Source organism: Copadichromis virginalis, linkage group LG14 (assembly GCF_057382275.1).
Source record: "Copadichromis virginalis isolate Kocher_CV1m ecotype Utaka linkage group LG14, C_Virginalis_male_GT1.1, whole genome shotgun sequence".
NCBI classification, from domain to species: Eukaryota; Metazoa; Chordata; class Actinopteri; order Cichliformes; family Cichlidae; genus Copadichromis; species Copadichromis virginalis.
This window is the reverse complement of record NC_140631.1, coordinates 29,054,490-29,069,894: the sequence shown is the minus strand read 5'-3', so window position 1 is coordinate 29,069,894 and position 15,405 is coordinate 29,054,490. Positions and strand designations below refer to the sequence as shown.

General features: G+C 40.1%; 1 protein-coding gene across 1 annotated transcript; it reads left to right on the top strand.

Annotated features, from left to right (window-relative positions):
- Positions 1-6,647: 6,647 nt before the first annotated feature.
- On the top strand, positions 6,648-10,424 carry LOC146694215 (extracellular calcium-sensing receptor-like). Its single transcript, XM_085478715.1, has 7 exons — positions 6,648-6,908; positions 7,003-7,292; positions 7,412-7,707; positions 8,037-8,242; positions 8,373-8,594; positions 8,693-8,816; positions 9,520-10,424. Exons 1-7 carry the CDS (start codon positions 6,648-6,650, stop codon positions 10,422-10,424), a joined length of 2,304 nt encoding a protein of 767 aa, XP_085334841.1.
- The last annotated feature ends 4,981 nt before the right edge of the window (positions 10,425-15,405 follow it).

Sequence of the window (15,405 nt, the reverse complement as noted above, 5' to 3'; positions counted from 1 at the left end):
ACTGACGTACAAATACCGTTCTGCTTTTATGCATGTTGTCATTTAGGAATATATTTTATTGTTTATTAATAAACAGCACACAGTGGTCCCACTGTTCATCCGTCACTGCTTTGCTTTTTCGCTGATTTTTTATTGCACAGTACAGCATTGCATTCTGCAGCCTGATTGACAAATCTGCTCCGTGCCGTGTCTCCTGCGCTTGCCAAATTTATCACGTTTGGTTTTGATAACCATCACGTTCAATAGAAAAAACAGCACAAAAACACCCATAACTATGACCCTCATTCAGAAATAGACACCTGCACCGCGAGGGAAAAAGACGCACGAAAGTGGCGGGCAGATGAAGACAAACCGCGGCATAATAATACTTTTACGTTTTGCAATCTACAAAGGTTTGCACTTTGAGAATCAATTGTGAAAACTGTGACCAATGTTCATGTGTGTGGGGAAAACAGTGTATAAAGTGCGTGACCAGGGGCTAGTTATTCTGAGAACCCCTGCTGCAATAAATGAGGGACCACTGTCTACTCTATGATTATTATATTCAACCTGTTAACATTTAATACTGTATTGATAGAACCAACTGATTCTGCAGCAGAGCCTCCCCAGTCCCTGAGCTCCTGCTGCTGCACCCACAGATATGTACAGCAAGCACTGATACCTTTTTAGTCGGTGGGATTGCCTTGTGATCACCTTTACTAAATATCTACAACCAATCTGGTTATATCCTGTTTTTGGTTTTGTTTTGTTTTTTCAATGTTGAAATTAAAATCTAGTAGCAGTCTTCTCATTTCTTTGTGTTTTGTGCTGTTTTACAGGCCCACAGGGGAGGACGGCTCCGAGGCAGATGAGGGACGGGTCCCAGGACGGTCCATCGGCAGTGGAGCTGGCCATCCTGGTGTCCCTGAAGAGGCCACACCAGTCTCCAATGGAGCATTTCCTCCTCAGCCTTGTTCCTGCTCTGGAGAGCAGCTGGTCCTTTTTATTCCTGTCTCTCTGTAAATTCTTATATTTTATATATTTATGTTTAATGTTTTTCTGTTTGAGAATTTTAATATTATTTCAAATAAATTTTTATAATGACTAATGTCTCAGTTCTACTACACAGCAAATGTTGGCACACGACTTGACACATGTAGAATTTATTTCATATTATACTAATGACAAAATATACTAATACAGTTGGATGCAAAAGTTTGGGCAACCTTGTTAATAGACATTATTTTCCTGTATAAATCCTTGGTTGTTACAATAAAAAATGTCAGTTAAATATCATACAGGAGACACACACAGTGATATTTGAGAAGTGAAAAGAAGTTTACTGGATTTACAGAAAGTGTGCAATAATTGTTTAAACAAAATCAAGCAGGTGCATAAATTTGGGCACCACAAAAAAGAAATGAAATAAATATTTAGTGTATATCAATGTGTGTGTCTCCTATATGATATATGGGGTGCCTTTGTCTGGACGTGCTTCCCATCCAGAGCTGCACAGCACAGAGGAAAGTTCCAGCGTTCCTGGAATCCCTCTGTGATGGACTGCCAGTCTCCAGGTGAAGGCACAGCCATGAAGTTGTCCACTAGACAGTCCCAGATGGCCGTCGCTGCCTGGGGGGTGATCTGGCTCACCGTGGACACACCGACTCTGTAACTGAATGCTTGGTCGTGAAGGAGTCCCCGGTGACAAGGAACCTGGACAAAATTGTTCAAAATCAGTATTATGTGTACTGCAGTTACAAAATACATTATTCAAATTCCAAAATACTTTTGTGATGTCAGATTTAAATCACAAAACTTAAATCTTACATAAAACATTTTGTAATTATAAGGATAATTACAAAATGTATATTAGGTAATGTCTAAAACAGTTGTGTTTTGTTTTAACTTTTAACATATCATAATTAGATTGGTAGCAACTTTTACAACTACAGTGAGCCAATCACTCACAATTCCTAAACATGTCAATCAGGTAGGAATGAAGTAAGACATTAATAGAAATAAAGAGTTGTATGTTGACATGTAGCCCTTTCCTTGCTTAAATCATTAATATTTTTGAAAAATTAATCTGTGATAAGACATAGCTTATCAAGATAGAACCATGTAACTAAAGATGAACCAAACTGTTCACAGTTTTATCTAACTCTGTTTTAAGAAAGGCTGGTGACCCCTGCTATAGAGTCTGACAGCTGCAGGGATTATATACAAATATTCAACTATCCCTGACTCAAACCAGGTCTAAATAAAAAGGAGTGAGTATCACTACAAAGGTTAACTCAGTGGTCCTAATGCTACAGTTTGATATCAGCAAACACCGAGCGCATACATTGATAGGACACCACAGCCATGCTATCATCGCAAACACTGATAACAGCATAAATCGAATTAAATCGGGACTTGATGAGAGCTTCTGAGTATCACTAGAAATATTATAAACAGTCGTCTCTGTACCACAGTTTGCTATCAGTAAACACCGACAGCATTCACTGTTAGCATAGCACATCCATGTTAGCAGTGTATAAATGGATGGTTTAGCATATTAGCACAGGTATCAATAAAGGACTACTGTAGAGGTAAGCATCAACGACACAGCTCTCAGTTCTCACTCCTTCTTTATTCGTCTCCAACATCAACTGCGCATATTGCGCCACAAAACACAGGAACACACTTCCTATACACTGGGTGTGAGTGGAGCCCTCTAGTGGTCCACCACACTACCGTATTAAACACTTTTACTAACCTCAGGCAGACGGACAGGCGCTCTGCAGGTGGGATTGAGCGCCTGTAATTGGTGTCTAGGCGGGCGATGCTGGGACCGACGAGGGAAAGCAGGTCCTCAAACTGGCCGACGGTGATAGCGCTGGAATCGGCCGTCATCCAGGCGCAGCTCCTGGAGCAAATGGTGAAACTCACCAAACTGCTCACGCCTCTGGAGGACCTGATGGACCCAGGTACGGCGAGGACGTCTTTTACGCCGCTGCTCTGCTCTCCACAGTACATAGAGAAGGGAGACTCTCTCTTCAAGCGCTAGCTCGACAGCTGCCATCTTGCAAAGATACCGGTCTGGCACAACTTCCTCCCACATTCCTCCCACATTTCCGGTTCACGCGGCGATGGATTTTTCTTGGACACGCGTTGAGACGCGAATGTGCACGTGTCAAATTAGGGGCGTTTGGGGCGTTTTGTTCGCGTCCATCACGTTCAGTGTGAACACACCGTTAGAGTGGAGGAGACAGGCCTTGTATGTAAGGACTGCAGAACAAACCCAGCGAGAAGAGCCCGGAAGAACAGGACCTTAACAGTCATGATGGTATAATGTCTGAAAGCCGTCTGTCCGAAAGCAGCCCAGCGGCTAACAGCGGATGTTAACAGCTGATGCTAACAGCTGATGCTAACAGCTGACAGTAAATATGTCCAGAAAAATGCCAGCCAAACAGGTAAAGAAGAGAAACACTTTACCTGGCCACCCCTACCAGCCCTGCTACTTGATCTAACTCACAATCAAGTCTTGATCAGTTGACAGTGCTACTCCTTTTCTCATCTGAATGTCCAAGACATCTGGCCACAGAGCTGATGATATCATTACAAAAATGATCATCAATCATCAAACTGTAGTGTTCTGTTTACAAGTGCACCTGTGGACACTCAAGCTTAAACATGGTGTTTGTTATGGGCAGACTATGGTTAGCACAGATATCCAATAACAAAACACCACTCAGTAAGGTAAGGATCTACTCCTCCCAGTCACACCTTTCCAGATCACACTGCCATTGCTCATGTAAGCATTTTAGTCCCCTAAAAGCACAATTGATGCCCTGGTAAGGGCACCTTCCCAGACCCTGGGACTCCCAAAAGGCCTAGTATTCTGAACTGCTGTTAAGCACAAAAGGGCAAACAACAGTCAGAACCAGGGAAAAACGTAATGTACAGGCACCGAAACAGGAGCATGCAAATATGCCACCCCTGCCCAGTTCCTTTCACTGGAACAGAATCCAACCTCTCTACAGGAGACAGACTGTAGATCCTGTGCATTGAGGTAAGCCTAAATGTATCCGTTGAGTATTTCTCAACTCAGGTTCAGAAAGCTGAACATTATTGTTAATGCTGACTTAAATTATTTTTTAGAGGGTTTTTTTTTCCATTGATATAAGATAAATAAAGAGTGCTGCCATGTAGGGAAGGTGCTAAAGAACAGTAATTGGTTTGTTTTTGTTTCCCTTCATACCTCTTATTATGCAATCAGAGCAGGTTTTTGAAGACACAACATCTTATTTTTGCTTATCAATAAATTGTTTGAAAACTATGACTTGATGAGTTAGATTAGCATTTAATTTGTATAGCAACTTATTAATTATTTAGGTCCTAGTGGTTTAATATAAAATGACAACAATGCTGGATTCAAGATTAAAACACAGGCATTAGAAAATACAGACATGATTTTCTATGGATTACTATAGATATATTATTAACAAAAGTAGAAAAATCAGAAATGCATTTTGCATGTCTGATTTATAGTTAATACTCTGAAACTACCACAACTGTTTTCAGGTAAAAAAAAAAAAAAAAGCATTATAACAATATAATAGTGTCCAAATATCATGTATAAGACATTATATCATGAAACATTTGAGTCCAAATACTGCACAGAATTTCACGTTTCAACAGGTTAAAGTTCTCCACTAGTCCTGCATGCAGGTAGTCTTTATCCCTCAAGCTTGGGTCCTCTACCAGAGTCTTGGGAGACTGATGATCCTGTGAAGAATCTCTGTTGTTCTTAGGACTGCATTCTTCTAGACAGACATCTCAGATTTCATTTCTGAAACCTGCCGGAGCCACTGCCCCAATTTGGGAGGTCACTGGTGAAATGCTTTGATTACCACAGAGACCACCATTGCATTCTCCTTCCACATCTTCTCTAGCTCCTCTCTCAGCCTATGGTATTTCTAGAACTTTCTGCTATGTGAGATATTCACTAAGCATATGATCAGTTGTGGCTATCTCCTTATGTATCAGCTGGGTAATAGTAGGGTCAAGCTTAGCAGACTTTCAGAAGGTACTTCATATAGTCTTAGTAACTGGCCAAAGAGGGGCCAGGTTTCCAGCTTAGCCATAATCTTCTGTCTCAGGTCAGCTGCTCTGGTATTCAACATGTCTTGGTATCCAATCTTGGAGTGTGTGTCATTTGTGGAAGATGACTTCACTTCTATGATCTGACTGCTCCACCTGCTGTTAACTCCAAGGGAAAGTCATTTTCACCTCAGAGGTATCTAGTTTTTACGTAATTGCATAAATAATAATAATAATAATAACAATAATAATAACTTTATCTATAAAGCGCTTTCAAATTGCTGTACAACTAAAGGGATAAATAAAATAAAAGCAATACATAGCAATACAGGTAAGAGACACAATACAAGTTAAAAACAATAAAAATTTAAAAACTAAAAGCCATAGAATTAAGACATATAGGATAAGGTGAACAAATGTGTCTTCAACTTAGTTTTAAAAACCTCCACAGAGCCTGCCTGCCGAATATCTTGAGGGATATGATTGATTGTATAATGTATCATTTTTTATATAAATACAAATCATATAAATTTCAATTTAATATTACTTATCTTAAAAGCAAAAACAAACAAAAAAGTGTTCATAACAAGTCATTTGAGTAATACCTTGGTGTGTAATTAATGGTACAATGTGTATTACCTCTGTATGTCCACATTATTACATCACTATTGAATAGTGCACAGTGCTTCCTGAAGTAGTTTATAAGAGGAGAACAGATAGATTAAAACAATAGTAATAGTAAGGCTATGCACACATTTCATACAAAATAAAGACTTACTCAAAGATGACCAAGAAAGGGGATGTCCTAGTGATCATTAAAAAAAATCTTGTCTGAAGAGCTATATAATCCAGTAAAAAAGCATTTCCACCCGTATACACACAACTGACATCAATGCGGGATGGATGATCTTATAATTTGTCTGGTATTGGCTGTGTGTTTGTTTCACCTGAACACAGCCTTGGCTGTGTGCCTAGATGATCTGAGTCAAAGGGCTATGCTTACAGGCGCCAAGGTTGGTACTGTGGAATCATCTGTGAATTGCAAGCTGCAGGGTAGCACACGTCCACCTGCATTCTCAAAGGATGGGGACTTCATTATTGGCGGCACTTTCTCCCTTCACTCTTACACGCAAACAGCTTATAATAAGTATACCAACATGCCTGCACCTGTGAAATGCAAAGGAAGGTTAGTAAGTGGAAGAAGAGGGTGCTACAAACACGTTGGACTATGTAAAATTAAAAATGTTTTCACATGTATGATGATTCATGGTATATAAGTATTTATAATATAATTCTTCTAACAATAGTAAGTCATTTAGATTTTTAAAATAGTGTTTTTGTGTTTTCAGAACTGAATTTTTTACTTATATTATAAATATTTAACAGTAAATTGTTATCTATAATTTTATATTGATTTCTGGTCAGGCAGTGATTTGATGTACCTAAACTAGCTGTTTGCAACATTATTGCCGCTGAGCTGAATTTATCACGTATAATATCTTTACCTGAATTGACAGTCAAAATTTTAAAATGACATGATTGTTTACAGCATTGACACTGTTGAGCTGCAATCCACAAGTTCGATGGTCTTTGCCATAGAAGAGATTAACAACAGCACAGACCTGCTGCCTGGAATTGAGCTTGGTTATCGGATCTATGATTCATGTGCATCAGTACCTGTGGCAGTGCATGTGGCATTTCAGTTTTTAAATAGATTGGAGGCTCAGTTTAACACTGGTAAAAACTGCTCTCAGTCTGGTGTGGTGATGGCTGTTGTTGGTGACTCTGGGTCTACGCCATCTATTACCATGTCACAACTTGTTAGTGCTTTTAACATTGCTCAGGTAAATATTTTGCCTTTCTAGAAAACGTATTTGTTGACTGTTCGCGTTTGTGCAGCTGTTTCAGAGTTATTCTATTTTATTTTTTGTGATTTAGGTGAGCCACTTTGCCACATGTGCATGCTTATCTGACAAGCAGCAGTACCCAAGTTTTTTCAGAACAATTCCCAGTGACCAGTTTCAAGCTGAAGCACTAGCCAAGCTGGTGAAACACTTTGGCTGGACTTGGATAGGTGCTGTCCGGTCAGATTCAGATTATGGCAATAATGGCATGGCTTCTTTTCTCCAAGCAGCACAGAAAGAGGGGATCTGTGTGGAGTACTCTGTATCTTTCTATCGGACAAACCCACAGAGCAGATTTCAGAGAGTAGCAGATGTTATCCGCAGGTTTCTTTATCAAAGATAATTATTGTGCATTGACTTGTGTAATTACCTTTAAAATAAATGTTTGATCATGTGAAGACATTTAAAAAACATTTTCCTAATGCACTACATTGTCTCTCCAGGTCTACAGCTGTAGTTGTTGTGGCATTTGCATCTTTTGGAGACATGAAGATCCTGTTGGAGGAGCTATCACGTGACCCTTCCCCACCTCGCCAGTGGATAGGCAGTGAATCATGGGTAACAAGCACAGAATTAACACAGTACAGTTTCTGTGCTGGGGCCATTGGATTTGGTATTCCGAAGTCTGCAATCCCAGGTCTCAGAGACTTCCTGTTAAATCTGTCTCCCACTCAAGTGTCTGCCTCGCCAGTGTTTACTGAGTTCTGGGAGGATGCATTCAACTGCAGTCTGAAAAAAAGTAACAGTTTCATTTGCTTTTAAATCATTTTCCCAAAATTGTAGTGTTACAACAGCTACTGCTGCTCATGTTTTTTCCACTAATGGTAATGGTCAAATATGAAGTGAACGCAGGCATATGTCTGCATATATTCTCCCTTGATATAATGACTTTTCAGGTCAAGTTCCAGTGGTTTAGTTTAATTTTTCTTGTATATCAATATAATTTTATCCATTTACAAATGTAAGTCATTCTACTAAAATAATTTTCTAATATCTATGTAACAGGCCTGTAATCTAGTTTTACTTACAGGCTCGAAAACACTATTATCTGTGTTTTTGTAATTATAGCTCCTGCCATAGAGAAGAAAATGTGTGATGGAAATGAAGACATACAGAATCTCCAAAGCGAGTACACTGACACATCTCAGCTCAGAATTGCTAACATGGTGTATAAGGCTGTGTATGCAATAGCACATGCCATCCATAATGCAGTGTGTCAAAAAACAAATGCCATAGCAAAATGTGACAAACTAATCAAGTTACAGTCCAATCGGGTAAGCAGAACTGAACATGTTAATGCCAATGTCTTTCATAACTCCTAATATAACTTAGATAAAAAGAACTATCAATGTGTATTATTGCAATGTCCCATGTTCTTCTTTCTCTCTCTTACTGTCTTTACAGGTTTTAACTGAGCTGAAGAAAGTAAATTTTTCCCAAAATGGATATGATGTGTCATTTAATGCTAATGGGGATCCTGTGGCTATTTATGACTTGGTTAACTGGCAGAAAAGTGGGAGTGGCATCATTGAGATAGTAACTGTAGGGCTGTATGATGCCTCACTACGAGTGGGCCACGAGTTTAAGATTAACAGAAACATAACCTGGATGGAGGATAGCAGAAAAGTAATGATGAGAATCTGACTTATTAAACTCTGGTGAACAAGTTGCTGCTACTTTATATCTGTAATATTTATATCTGTTATGCTACCTTGTCTTGACAGGTGCCAGTGTCAGTCTGTACTAACAGTTGTCCTCCAGGAACTCGTAAAATGCTGCAAAAAGGAAAACCTATCTGCTGCTATGACTGTATAGCATGTCCTGAGGGAGAGATCAGTAATATAACAGGTAAAATCAAATGTTTCTCCATGCATTTAAAATCATTTTATACTGGAAAAAATACAATTTACAATGATTTAATTCCTAGTAGCCTCTTATTGTTAGGATGCCTGGGTCGTTGACCCAGGGTTTTGAGTTTATATATCATTTATCATTTCTATTCTTTGGTTTCTTCGTTAGAGTTATGTCTTATGGTTTATGTCTCTGTGTAATCCTTAGTTGCTATATCCTGTGTCCAGTCAGTGTCTGTCTGCCCTGGTCCCATGTCTTTGTTCCCTCTGTTGCAGTGCCTGCATGTGAGTCTGTGTCTTTAGTTCAGTCTGTGTTATGTTTCCTGTTTTATTTTGAAGGTCCATGTCTGATGTTAATGTATCTGGTTTTGCGTCCCCTTGTCTCGTTAGGCCTGATTTGCCCCAGCTGTGTTTCCCTACTGTTACCCATTCCCTGATTGCTCCCCCTGTGTATTTAAGCCCTGTGTTTCTCTATGTCTGTGTTGTGATCTACCCCCATTTATGCTGTGTGTTCTGTCTTTATGCATGCCTGTGAAAGTTTATTTTGTATTTTCGGGTTTTGTTACGTTTTGCCATCCAGCAATAAAGCTGAGTTTTGAAGTATACTTTTGCCTGTCGAGGAGTCTGCACTTTGGGTCCTTTTCCTGCCTGCACACAGCTGTTACTTGACACTTATTGGTTTTTTTTTCTCTCTTATTCAGATTCAGCTGACTGTTTACCCTGCCACAAAGAGTTCTGGCCTAATGCAAAGAGAGACACCTGTATCCCTAAGCCTGTAGAGTTTCTTTCATTTCAAGACATCCTAGGGATCATCCTGGCTACATTTTCAGTTCTTGGTGCTTGTCTGGCCATCATAATTGGGGCTGTATTCTTTTATCACAGGACAACTCCAATTGTCCGAGCCAACAATTCTGAGCTGAGCTTTCTGCTGCTCATCTCACTGACTCTGTGTTTCTTATGTTCATTAACTTTCATTGGAGCACCATCAGAGTGGTCCTGCATGCTGCGTCACACTGCGTTTGGCATAACCTTTGTACTCTGTATCTCCTGTGTACTTGGGAAAACTATAGTGGTTTTAATGGCTTTTAAAGCGACACTTCCAGGTAGCAATGTCATGAAATGGTTTGGTCCTCCACAGCAAAGAATGACTGTTGTGTCTTTCACCTTTATTCAAGTTTTAATATGTACTGTATGGTTGGTAGTGAGCCCTCCATTCCCAATTAAAAATCTAACCACATACAAGGAGAAAATCATCCTGGAATGTGCATTAGGCTCTGCTGTTGGCTTCTGGGCTGTGCTCGGTTACATAGGTCTGCTTGCTTCCTTTTGCTTCATTTTAGCTGTCTTAGCTCGCAAATTACCTGATAATTTCAATGAAGCCAAGCTTATCACTTTCAGCATGCTGATATTCTGTGCAGTGTGGATCACCTTTATCCCAGCATATGTCAGCTCTCCTGGGAAATTTACAGTGGTTGTGGAGATTTTTGCCATTCTGGCCTCCAGCTTTGGGCTAATAATATTTATATTTGCTCCAAAGTGTTTTATCATATTGTTTAAGCCTGCAAAGAACACTAAGAAATATTTAATGAACAAAAATCAGTCATAATATATTAATAATCTCAAAATGTTAATTTTCCAATCGTTCTTCATTCTGTAGTTAAATGAAATATTTACTACTTTTTTCTTAAATAAGTTCATATTCATATGCCATAATTTTTTCTGCATTTATTTATTTAGTGTATGAACATATATAATTGAAAGTTAATTGTATGAATAAATGTAAAGTCACATTGAAACAGTGTGTTGTTCTGAGTTATTTCTCAATGGTCTGATACAATTTCTTGTAACATTTTGATTTCTTTTAGCATTTGAATTTGTATCAGTCACCAAGCCACCAAGTGCAAATATAATTTTAATGTGAACTGAGTAAATTCGGTCATAGTATGAATAGTATAAATAGCCCAAAAAATTAACACTGTTTTGTTTTTTTCTAAATTATATTTAAAGATTGCCAATTTTAGGCCATCCAGGGATGTGATTTCAAGGCATGTTTTTTCGTGACTTAAGACTAGACTTTACTGTAATCAGTTTAATTAAATTCATGTTTACTGTCTTAGCCTGAAGAAAAATGATATTTTTTGGTGTGCATAAAGTAAAGTGTAAAATTATAATATGCCTTCCCAGATTATCATTGACCCATCACCAAACCAGTCATGGTGAGCAATTTCACAGTCATACAACATTCTCCACAGTTTCTCCAGACCTTTTCACATTTATTACATGTACTCCGGGTGAACCTGCCGGAGTACACGTATGAAATGCACAGGGCGCTAGTGGTAGACCTGCCAATTCTAGTATTTTATGGCAAAAACCAAGTGGGTCCCCTTGATGCTGAGCTATGAGCACTGGGCCCATTAGATTATATCAGACCCTTAGGCCACTGTCACGAAGTCTGCTTTTGATTATTTGGTCAGAAACATTCATAGTGGTGGTCTGTGAGGTAATTTTGTAGGCTGCTGCCTGTGCTCATCCCGTTTCTTATAGCACACAGGAACAGATAACGATCTTCATGATGGGTTAAAGACCTTCTATGGCCCTGTCCAGCTCTCTTAGAGTAACTGTCTGTGTCCTGGAATCTCCTGTTCTTTAGACTGTCTTGGGAGACGCAACAACCCTTCTGGCAATGGCAGGTATTGATGTACCATCCCGAAAGAGTAGGACAGGGGTCTCCACTCTAGTTCTTGAGAGCTACAGCCCCAGTGGCGTGTCTAGAAAATTTTTGTTGGGGAGGCCAGGTAGGGGCACAGATTTAGAGAAGGGTAGCAGATGTAATTGGCAGATAATGTTTAAAAAAATTCTACCAACCGTTAACCATAATTCAGTAACCCTGTAAACCTAATAACCGAATGCACTTTTAACTCTTATTAGAATGAGATTTTAACCACTACGGTGCAAAGTTTTTAGATACTGCGTTGATAAAGTACAAGAGATACAATCAGTCAATGTTTATTCAGCAGTCAAGGACATCAATATTTGCATAGTATTTTTACTGACATGTAGTGCACATATGTTTTGGGCAAAAACATTTTTGAATATTAAACTACAAACATTTGTAACAAACAATTGACAAATTAGCCAATGGCAATGTAAAACTTTATGTGCCAATCAAAAAAAGAAGATAATCTTCTCACAAACTGGTGTTTGATTTTGAAACAGGAAAAAAGTGGGGAAACAAATGAAAAGACTATCATTTGAATAAAACCTGAAAGCAAGTAAATACTTTCTATGCTGCCTTATGGTAAACTTTGGTAATATTGATAAAGAACAACACTGGCTGATGATGAAATACAGTCAGCTGGCATGGTGACACTGCCAGTATTAACCTGCAGGGCTGGACTGGGACAGAAAATCGGGCATTTTGACTAGAGACCGGCCCACCAGGTATTAAAGCCATAAAGACTTTGAATGAAAACAAATGCTGTTGTGACAGTGATGTACACAGTCTTGTTGGTATATGTATGATTTCTATACATTTTACGTCAGATAAAAACTTTGGTTGTAAGATTTAGATAATTATTTAATAAAAGTGAGATATTTTAAATGAGAATAAGAAAGAAAAGTATTTCTTTGTGCCCACCTCTCCCTGTTAATGCCCTACCTGGCCCCCTGGCAAAACTTTACTAGACCCGCCCCTGCACAGTTACCAGCTGTCAGCTACATAAAAAAGGATCCTGGTGTTATTTGTCTCTCAGAAACAGTTCATAACTTCCCTTCAACTCATTCATGTCACCTATAAGGTAAACCCGTTTCTCCATCACAGTACCAGTTATTGTAACTGACAGTAAAAAGTCAGCACAACGAAAATAAACTACACCTAAACTTGGTTTATATCTGACCCAGATAGACTGCAGGTCATAACTTCTTACCTGAAGTTCAGTTCACCTGACATTCGGACTGGTGGCCGCCTCGGGGCTCTCCTCCTGCCTCCCCTTCCCTCATCCACCTGGCCTCTGTGGAAGCTCCGCCATAACCACCTAAAAACAACTGAGTTATTTTTACACATCGACCTGCATCTGGCCAAACCACCACCTCTCATTGTTCATGCCATTACAAAAAAAAAATAAAAAATAAGTCACCGGGCATATGCCCGGTATGCCCGATGGCCAGTCCAGCTATGTTAACCTGCAACCAAATCTGCAGCTCCATACAGCATTGTTACGACTTAGATTATATATTATAACTCATAACTCTTGTGTTAGCTGCCCTCAGTAGCATACTGTCTGATATACAGTGGGGCAAAAAAGTATTTAGTCAGTCACCGATTGTGCAAGTTCCCCCACCTAAAATGATGACAGAGGTCAGTAATTTGCACTAGAGGTACACTTCAACTGTGAGAGACAGAATGTGAAAAAAAAATCCATGAATCCACATGGTAGGATTTGTAAAGAATTTATTCGTAAATCAGGGTGGAAAATAAGTATTTGGTCAATAACAAAAATACAACTCAATACTTTGTAACATAACCTTTGTTGGCAATAACAGAGGTCAAACGTTTACTATAGGTCTTTACCAGGTTTGCACACACACAGTAGCTGGTATTTTGGCCCATTCCTCCATGCAGATCTTCTCGAGAGCAGTGATGTTTTGGGGCTGTCGCCGAGCAACACGGACTTTCAACTCCCGCCACAGATTTTCTATGGGGTTGAGGTCTGGAGACTGGCTAGGCCACTCCAGGACTTTCAAATGCTTCTTACGGAGCCACTCCTTTGTTGCCCGGGCGGTGTGTTTTGGATCATTGTCATGTTGGAAGACCCAGCCTCGTTTCATCTTCAAAGTTCCCACTGATGGAAGAAGGTTTTGGCTCAAAATCTCACGATACATGGCCCCATTCATTCTGTCCTTAACACGGATCAGTCGTCCTGTCCCCTTGGCAGAAAAACAGCCCCATAGCATGATGTTTCCACCCCCATGCTTCACAGTAGGTATGGTGTTCTTGGGATGCAACTCAGTATTCTTCTTCCTCCAAACACGACGAGTTGAGTTTATACCAAAAAGTTCTACTTTGGTTTCATCTGACCACATGACATTCTCCCAATCCTCTGCTGTATCATCCATGTGCTCTCTGGCAAACTTCAGACGGGCCTGGACATGCACTGGCTTCAGCAGCGGAACACGTCTGGCACTGCGGGATTTGATTCCCTGCCGTTGTAGTGTGTTACTGATGGTGACCTTTGTTACTTTGGTCCCAGCTCTCTGCAGGTCATTCACCAGGTCCCCCCGTGTGGTTCTGGGATCTTTGCTCACCATTCTCATGATCATTTTGACCCCACGGGATGAGATCTTGCGTGGAGCGCCAGATCGAGGGAGATTATCAGTGGTCTTGTATGTCTTCTATTTTCTGATGATTGCTCCCACAGTTGATTTTTTCACACCAAGCTGCTTGCCTATTGTAGATTCACTCTTCCCAGTCTGGTGCAGGTCTACAATACTTTTCCTGGTGTCCTTCGAAAGCTCTTTGGTCTTGGCCATGGCGGAGTTTGGAGTCTGACTGTTTGAGGCTGTGGACAGGTGTCTTTTATACAGATGATGAGTTCAAACAGGTGCCATTCATACAGGTAACGAGTGGGGGACAGAAAAGCTTCTTACAGAAGACGTTACAGGTCTGTGAGAGCCAGAGATTTTCCTTGTTTGAGGTGACCAAATACTTATTTTCCACCCTAATTTACGAATAAATTCTTTACAAATCCTACCATGTGAATTCATGGATTTTTTTTTTCACATTCTGTCTCTCACAGTTGAAGTGTACCTCTGGTGCAAATTACTGACCTCTGTCATCATTTTAAGTGGGGGAACTTGCACAATCGGTGGCTGACTAAATACTTTTTTGCCCCATTGTATTCCACGGCTGCAATAATTCTTTAAGTGTTATTTTTTCCTTGGTATTCTAATTTCACCAAAGTTTACTAAACTCAACAAACTTAATATTACTTACCGGGACATTTATTCTGTCCTCATTTTCTTTTCCTGCAGTGCCGTCTTTCGTGCTTGGCTCTCCTACCTTTGCTAACGTGATGCACATAGCGCAGAAGCCGATGCTGCATTCACTTACACTCGGATATCTGAGCTTCACCGTGAAAACATAATCGGACATTTGATATTTGATTGAATTTTATTGTTTTGCCTTTGGGGTGGCACCTGGGGTGGCCAGTCTGGTTGGGGGGGTGGCCTGTGCCCCCCCAGGCCACCCCGCTGGACACGCCACTGTACAGCCCTGCACCTTTTAGATACATCCTTGTTCCAACAAACCTAATCAAATTATTGACTTGTTACGAGGCCTTTGCCAAATTTGATGGCATGCTGAAGAGGTAGCTCAACCATTTGATTCAGCTGTGTCGGAGTAGGGATGCATCTAAAGGCTGCAGGTAAGTAGCTCTCGAGTACTGAAGTTGGAGACTCTTGGAGTAGGACTACCTGTGCAACCTCTGTAGGGTTCTGGTATTACCTTATTCTACCAGTACTGACACTGACCGTAGCCAAATGCAAAGCAAGTGAAAAAGAAAAGCAGCCAGAAAGACAACCGAGTGGCA

Bases quoted from the DNA above. Each gene is read 5' to 3' on its own strand.
- LOC146694215 (XM_085478715.1), top strand. From the start codon at position 6,648: ATGGTCTTTGCCATAGAAGAGATTAACAACAGCACAGACCTGCTGCCT. The intron at 7,708-8,036 runs GTAACAGTTTCA...TTGTAATTATAG, and splicing joins CAACTGCAGTCTGAAAAAAA to CTCCTGCCATAGAGAAGAAA. The intron at 8,243-8,372 runs GTAAGCAGAACT...CTGTCTTTACAG, and splicing joins TCAAGTTACAGTCCAATCGG to GTTTTAACTGAGCTGAAGAA.